At 57.7% G+C, this 7919-nt stretch overlaps 1 protein-coding gene across 1 annotated transcript in view; it reads left to right on the top strand.

The window, feature by feature from the left end:
• The window catches only part of FHOD1 (formin homology 2 domain containing 1), a 16600-nt gene that overhangs the window by 4929 nt on the left and 3752 nt on the right, over positions 1–7919 (top strand). Inside the window, exons 2-13 of the mRNA XM_010851119.1 lie at positions 3323–3429; positions 3828–3892; positions 4154–4221; positions 4298–4403; positions 4480–4574; positions 4840–4951; positions 5035–5129; positions 5239–5382; positions 5521–5654; positions 5736–5951; positions 7400–7515; positions 7603–7918. Of these exons, the coding sequence (XP_010849421.1) occupies positions 3323–3429; positions 3828–3892; positions 4154–4221; positions 4298–4403; positions 4480–4574; positions 4840–4951; positions 5035–5129; positions 5239–5382; positions 5521–5654; positions 5736–5951; positions 7400–7515; positions 7603–7918 (1574 nt within the window). The remainder of the gene's footprint in view (positions 1–3322; positions 3430–3827; positions 3893–4153; positions 4222–4297; positions 4404–4479; positions 4575–4839; positions 4952–5034; positions 5130–5238; positions 5383–5520; positions 5655–5735; positions 5952–7399; positions 7516–7602; position 7919) is intronic.

The raw sequence follows: 7919 nt of genomic DNA on the forward strand, positions 1-7919 counted from the left end.
TATTTTGGCTGCACCACACGGCTTATGGGATGACCAGTGGCTGAACTGGGGCCCTTGGTAGTGAAAGCTTGGAGTCCTAACCACTGGACCACCAAGGAATTCCCAAGCATAATCTTTACAAATTGTGGACTACTACGTTGTACACCTGAAACTTATACAATATTGTAAAATCAATACCTCAATAAGAATAAGCAGATAAATAGAGAAAAATGAGCTAGAGCTGGGAGCCTCCACCCCAAGGCAAACATCAGAGAAGTGAGGAAGACAAGAGCCTGGAGGCAATCCGAGATATGGGCCTATGCTTACCCTGTGCTGACCCCAGGCATTGTCAGCAGGGACCAGAGTTTGGGCTGCCTCCAGGCTGGCCCAGCCCCAGGGTGCGAGAAACAAGGCCCAGAGGGTTGGCGCTCAGAAGGGTGACCCCAGGAAGGGGCCAGGGCTGTGAGGGACAAGCAGCACCCAGCTGGCAGGAAGTCTCCACTCTTTGCAGCTTGCCTGACCCCGCCCCCCACTCCATCTCCCCAGAACAGACAGCTAGAAGTGAGGGGAGGGGAATCATCCTAGAGGCTCTGGACCTCCCCCCAAGAGCTGGGGCCTAGGCAGAATAAGATAGGCAAAGTGGCTGGAAAAGCCATGGCTACCATCACAGAGAGAAAGGGGCTCATCTGAGGAGGCGGGGGGTGCTGGAGCATTCAGTCTTCAGGACCCTGCCCCAAAGGGACGTGGGCATCCCAGGGGTTCTGAAAGGAAAGGGCCATTCTCAGCTCACAGAATTAGAGCCTGGATGTGGGCCTGCAGGAGGGGAAGAGAATGTTCTGTGGATGTGCTCACCTGTGCACAGCCAGTAGCATGTGTATGTGTGTGTGTGTGTGGACCCTGCCTGACCATATACTTGGGTGTGTGAGCTGCTACCAGGCATACTCTGCTCACCCCTCCAGTGTTTACCTTCATAGTCTCCTCTCAGCACCCGAGGCTGTGCTTCTACATTTATTCGTGACCTTTTTCTGAGTCAAACCTGCCTACCTCCCCAACAGAGTTGGAAGACAGGGAAGGCAAAGGCAGTAGCTTGTTCCCTGTTGTGTCCTGAGCACCTAAAACTAGCCAGGTTCGTGAATATTTGAATGAATGAGCTCTTCTACATGTGTGTGACTTGAGGGATCTCTGAGCGAGGGTTGTGGCTTTGGGGTCCCAGAGTCTTCCAGTCCAAAGTGGAAGGAGATGTGGCTGTGCCTGGCTGGGGGGGGAGTAAGGTGGCTGCTGAGTCACTGTGTGGGAAGAGGGATCAAGAGAAACGCGGGACTGCCCTTAGCTGAGCTGGCCCCAGACAAAGTTCCTCAGCCCTGGGGCCTTGCCTCTCTATCGCAGGGCCCATTCCCAGTAGGCCCTGGAGAGGATGACTCTGCTCCCAGGGAGGGGAGAGAGGCCAGGCCCGCCCAAGGCGCCCAGGGGAGGGCAGGCAGCCAAGCAGGAAGTGGGACAGAACAGGCTGGAGTGTTTGTCCTATGTCCTATGTCCCACGCAGGAACCCAGGGAGGGGGGGTGTCACCCAAGGGCCTTACAGGCTGAACTGCCAGGAAGGAGCCGGGTCAGGCTCTCAGGCATGAGCAAGAATACTAAGCGGAGGCAGGACAGGGGCAGGAGCCGGACTCCCTTAACCCCATGGGACCGAGGGCAGCTGGAAACCTTGGGCTGGGTCCAGAGAAGGGCAGGGCTGACAGAACAACAAGGCACATGTTGAGGTTGACTTGCCCAGTAAGATGGAGACCAGAAGACGCCCTGCCTCTTCAGAGGTGGGCTTTCCCTGGGCCTCTCAAGTCAAGAGAACTTAGCTGAGCCCTGCACACTGGCATGGTGCTGTGGAGGAGGTGGCGAGGAGAGGCACAGTGCTGCCCTCAGACTCTCCGGAGTCACCTCACTAGGCTTCTCTACCGGCATTTCTCAAGGGGCCAAGCATCCTGCCTGGTGGTGGTGGTGGTGGTCCCAGTGGTAACTGTGTGGAGCCAGGCTTGGGTGGGTGGAAGGCATGGGCAGTGAACTCATGGATGGAGCATGTACTTACTTGTTACACTTCGGGTTCCAGGGACCCACTATAGGCTGACTATGAAAGTGAAAGTGTTAGTCGCTCAGTCACGTCCAACTCTTCGCCACCCCATAGACTGTAGCCTGCCAGGCTCCTCTGTCCATGGAATCCTCCAGGCAAGAATACTGTAGTGGGTTGCCATCTCCTTCTCTAGGGAATCGTCCCGACCCAGGAATTGAACCCGGGTCTCCTGTATAGTAGGTGGATTCTTTATCATCTGAGCCACCAGGGCAGCCCTCAGTAGGCTGACTGAGTTACACTCTAAAATCTGGTGCTCAATAGGCCTCTTGGAGGCCTCTGAGGTTTAGCTAGGACCGTGGGGACTGTCTGAGTCTTTGCATCAACTGAGCAACTGAATTGAACTGTGGGGACTGTAGCCATTTGGGGACAGAGCAAAGACTCTCAGGCCTGGAGGGACTGGGAGCCCTTCTTCTCACTATCTTGACTTGGGGTGACACTCATCCTCCCCGAGCTGGGTTTGCACCTCCCAGCATTCTTTTTGTTTTTTTCTCCCAACATTCTTAACACTTTGTCCTTGGACTTGAATGCTTGTGGCTGCAACTTATCACCCCACAGAGCTGTGAACTTCCTTGAAGGCAGGAACTTCCTCCTATCTTGTCTCCATCCCCCTTCCTCATTCATGTGCATTGGCTCAACAACCATTTAGGGAGCATTTGCTGTGCCCCAAGTGTGTGCTAGGCTCTGCAGATGTCGTATGGACAAGACAGACATGGTGCCTGGACTCAGAGTAATCACAGTGGGGAGGGATCCTAGTGCCTAGGATGTGCTGATGCCATGTGGAAGGCCTCAGAGGAGGCTTCACATGAGGGCTGGAGGGATTTGCATAGCAACAGCTAGAGGAGTCCAAGAAGGCTTTGCAAAAAGGCATTATCTGATAATTCCCTGGTGGTTCAGTGGTTAGGACTCTGGGTTTTCACTACCGAGAGTGCAAGTTCAAACTCTGATCAGGGAACTAAGATTCTGCAAGCTGCATGGGCACAGCCCCCCAAAAGCATTATCTAATCAGAAACCTAAAAAATTGGGTAGGTGTGAGCCACGAGAAAGCTCTTTGCCTGGGTTTTGCACAGAGTAGGCCCAAGAGAACTGACTGCTCAGGGAATGCATGGCTGCAGTGCAGGCCTCTGCCAGTACCCTGGGTGGGGAGGTAGGAGGTCATGGGCTCTCCATGCGTACTCCTGCCACCTCTTCCCCAGCCCTGACAGCTGGTCCCTTTGCCCCCAGCTCGAGGACTGTGCTCTGCAAGTGTCTCCATCTGGATATTACCTGGACCCTGAGCTGTCCCTGGAAGAGCAGCGGGAGATGTTGGAGGGCTTCTTTGAAGAGATCAGGTCAGAGCGGATGGGGTCAGGAAGGCGAGGCTGGCTCCCACCCTTGCCGCCATGCTGGAGGGGCTGGCTCAGGGGTCAGCGGCCAAGATACCTGATCTCTAGCCAGGGCTGTGGGTCACCTCCTGCTGCCCAGGGGAACTGTGCCAGGGGAATCCCAAGGCCTGGCCAGTGTTACCTGCTGCCTGGGATGGGAGTGGGGGCTCACCCACATAACTGAGATGCCTGTGTTTGCGCAAACCCTCCTATCTGAACAACCCCTGGGCTCAGAGAAGCAGCTGGTGATGAAGGAGCTAGGCCAGGGAGGGTTGGCATGCGGGGAGGTCTTTGGCTGCCTTGGCATGGATGGAGGGACCCCAAGGAAAGGGCTGGGAACTGCTGACTGGGCTACTTGATTCCAGCAAAGGGCGGAAGCCTACTCTGATCCTGCGAACCCAGCTCTCCGTGAGGGTCAATGCCATCTTAGGTGAGTGTGTGAGGATATCAGCATATCCAGCAATTATACCCTCTTCATACACCGCGCTTCCCAGTTGGCTCAGTTTCTTTCAGGCCTGTGCTGGACAGTGGACAGGACAGATGAGAGGCAGGATGTGTTTCCCCTCCTATTCCTGTCCTGACCCCTTCTCCCAGGGCCAGGGCAGCTGCTGGACTGTGATAAGTGTTGCCCAGAGTCAGGGAGTTGTGATTGTGTCCCCTTGAGATTTCCATGCCCACCTACCCCTTGCAGAAAAGTTGTATGGCTCCAGTGGCCCTGAGCTCCGCCGCTCCCTCTTCTCACTAAAGCAGATCTTCCAGGTGAGGCTCAGAGGTGGGCCGGGGGTGGGCATCCAGGCTGAGCCCCACCCCACTAAACCCCCCTTGGTGCCCCCAGGAGGACAAGGACCTGGTGCCTGAATTCGTGCACTCTGAGGGGCTGAGTTGCCTGACCCGCGTGGGCGCCGCTGCTGACCACAACTACCAGAGCTACATCCTCCGAGGTCAGCCCCACCCCTCTCCCATGATCCCTGCCTTCAGTGACCCCTTCCTGACCTCTTCTTGTCCCTGTGTCCCCAGCCCTAGGCCAGCTGATGCTGTTTGTGGATGGGATGCTGGGGGTGGTGGCCCACACTGAGACTGTGCAGTGGCTGTACACGCTGTGTGCCAGCCTGGTAAGTGGCCTTCCACCCAGCCACGCACCCTTTTCCCACTGCCTCTCTCTGGCCCTTAGTTTCCTCAGCAAAGTGGGCTGGAATGGAGTGGGTCTGTGGCCCCTCTAAGCCTCAAAGGCAGTTCAACACCTGGTCCTACAGATGGCTCTTTCTGCTTAGACTGTCCTCTCTGGGTCCAGCCCCCCCGAGCCCTTTCTCCTCCCCACCAGGAGCCAGCACAGGTCTGGCCCCAGCCCCACTCACACGTGGTGACCCCTCCCCCCAGTCCCGCTTGGTGGTGAAGACAGCCCTGAAACTGCTACTGGTGTTCGTGGAATACTCTGAGAGCAACGCACCGCTGTTCATCCGTGCAGTCAACTCTGTGGCCAGCACCACGGGTCAGAGACTGTCCCTCCCTCCACCGCTGGGAACCCTCTCTCCTACTTGTTCCCACGTGAACTCTCCCCTTTCTGGGTGGCAGGTGCTCCTCCATGGGCCAATTTGGTGTCCATCCTGGAGGAGAAGAACGGCACTGACCCCGAGCTGCTGGTGTACACTGTAACCCTCATCAACAAGGTGGGATGTGGGGAGCCAAGGGGGAACCCAGGGCCATCCTAGGCCGCTCAGTCTCTTGTCCTCTGATCCGCATCAGCTTCAGCCTTGCCCTCCTATCCCCACCCTCCAGACTCTGGCAGCCCTCCCGGACCAGGACTCCTTCTACGACGTGACGGATGCACTGGAGCAGCAGGGCATGGAAGCACTGGTCCAGCACCACTTGGGCAAGGCGGGCACTGACGTCGACCTGCGAGCCCAACTTGTACTCTATGAGGTGGGCTGGGCCATCAGGGCTGGAGAGAGGAGGGGAAGGAGGGGCTGAAGGGGAGAAAAGAGAGGGGGCGCCATTATCCAGGGCCCCACTCCATCGAGTTGGGCCTCAGCCACTCCCTTCTGGGCCCAACTCTGCTAGAACGCCCTGCGGTTGGAGGATGGAGACCTCGAAGAAGCCGTCACAGGTGGGCGGCGCACCACCCGCCGAAAACCTTCCTCAGAGGAGGGCAAGAGGAGCCGCCGATCTCTAGAAGTGCGCTCCCCAGAGCCTGGGTAAGAACAAGTTACCTCGGCGCCTGGGGAGGGGTGGATCAGCGAGGAATAGCCCCGCCTCCTTACAGGCCACACCTCCAGCTCCACAGGCCCCGCCTCTCCGGTCGTCTCCACCTCCGCTGCCAGCCCGGTCCTGCCAACCAGCCCCACCTCCTGCCCCGTAGGCCCCGCCTCACCTCCAAGCCCCGCCTCCAGCCCCGTGGGCCCTGCCTCTGGCCTCCATAGCACCTTGAGACTCTTTCCTAGCGTCTCCGTGGCGCCCTCATCCGACAGCTCCTGTGAAAGGAGCGTCTACAAGTAAGTAGGGAGATAGAGGCTGTCGTGGGAGACTTCTCTCCATCTGTCCCTCCTCTCTGCGCCCTTCCACGGGCCCTCCGCCTCCTCTGCCCGAACTTCTCTGCCAAACGCGTGCTTTCTCTTTCTTTCCAGACTTCACCAAACTGCTCCTGTTTGGTAAGTGACTGCTGGGGGGTGGGGTTCGGCTCTGACTGGACCTCGTCCTTCTGCGGCTTTTCTTCATCTCTTTCTGGCATTCCACCTGTATTGTCAATGTCATCTGTCTCTCTACCCCCTTCTGTCTCAGTTTCTCTGTCACTGTCTGTGACTCTCTCATTTCGCTGTCTTTGTCTTTTACTGCACCCTGTCCTGCGTCATGTCCGTCTCTCCTCTCCATTTCCAGTTTCCTCGCATCACGCCTGCCCCACTCCCTCCTATTCCCATTGTGACTGGGAAGGGACCCCTGATATCACTGCCCGGCTCTGTGTGGGTGTGAGCAACTGGGCACTGTGGGGTGGAGCAGGCACCACAGTTACCATTTCTTCCTCTCATCCCCCCCGACCCAGGGCCTCTGAGAGCCCACCTGTCCCCCAGGTCCCTACTGGGGAGGCCAGGCTGGAGTAAGTACAGAGGCCAGCCTGCCAGGCCTGCCATGTGCTCAGGGCTTCAGCATTGCTTCCCCCAGCGGGGGTTCCATGTGCCTGATGCAACCAGAGCTGGGGGGCTCTCTCAGACTTATGCCTCCTCAGATACCCAAGGACTAAGCACTGGAAAACAGCTCACTGGGGTCATAGAGGTCCCTGTGCTTTAACCGTGGCACCTTAACAGCTTTGACCAGTGATGAGGATGTGAATTCCCAACCTGGAGCCGATTCTGGATCCTCAGCCCAGGATTAGTGCTGGGAGGGACCTAGGGTGCTACGCGGTGCGGAGGTGGAGGAGCAACCTCTGTCTAAGGGCAGGACAGAGACTGAGTGCCAGCAGAGACTGGAGGGGCCAAAAGAGACGGGATCACCTTCATTATGTCAACATAAACTGAGCGCCTGTCATTTACCAGGCCCCTTTCTAGGCATCGGTCATGGCTCTTGGAAGCTGCCAGACCTGCCAAGGGAGGGACAGCCTGGTGTGGCCATTGGGACAGCTAGCCCCTTCCCCTGCTCTAAGGGTCCTTGTAGAATCAGAACAGTGAGCATGAGCATGAACAACAGCAAGACTGCAAGTTAGATGTCACGTAAAAGTTTTCCCATTTGTTGACCTAGGAGTACTGGGTTGGTAGCGACCTCCCCAGACGTGGAAGACTGAATGGGGACTGGCCTTTGGCAGGTCCTGGTCTGCTCAGCGCATGGACGGTTCCCTGTGTGTCTGTGTGTGCCTGCAAGTAGGGGCAGTGCCCAGGGGCCCAGCAAGGCATGCGCACCACCCTGGGCTGGGGTATGTCAGACACCTTCACTGACAAGTTCCTCCCCCCAGAGCCCGGTTCCTGGAGAATGTAGCAGCAGCAGAAACAGAAAAGCAGGCTGCGCTGGCCCAGGGCCGGGCAGAAACATTGGCCGGTGCCATGCCGGATGATATGGACGGGTGTCCAGGTGAGTGGGTAGGTGGGCAGTATCCACCCACGTTGCCCTGTTGCTCTAGAGAAGACATGACACTGACAGCTGCTTCCCTTTGTCTAGACACCCGAGAATCAAGGTACTCTCAGGAACCCACCCCTGCACCCAGGACACCCCAGAGTGCTGCCCCCCGAATCCTGCTGTGTGCCCAGCAGAGCCTTGAGCCAGAGCCCAGGGAGCCATTGGCCCCACCAAGCCCCAAGGCTGAGCCTGTGTGGGAGCTCCCTGCCCGTGTACCCAGGCTCTGCATTGGGGACCTGGACTTCTCAGATCTGGGGGAGGATGAAGACCAGGACATGCTGAACATGGAGTCTGTGGAGGCGGAGAAAGGGATCCCACCCCCACCGCCCCCCCCACCCCTGCTCTCTGGAAGCCTCCCA

Source organism: Bison bison, unplaced genomic scaffold (genome assembly GCF_000754665.1).
Source record: "Bison bison bison isolate TAMUID 2011002044 unplaced genomic scaffold, Bison_UMD1.0 scf7180017864297, whole genome shotgun sequence".
NCBI lineage: Eukaryota > Metazoa > Chordata > Mammalia > Artiodactyla > Bovidae > Bison > Bison bison.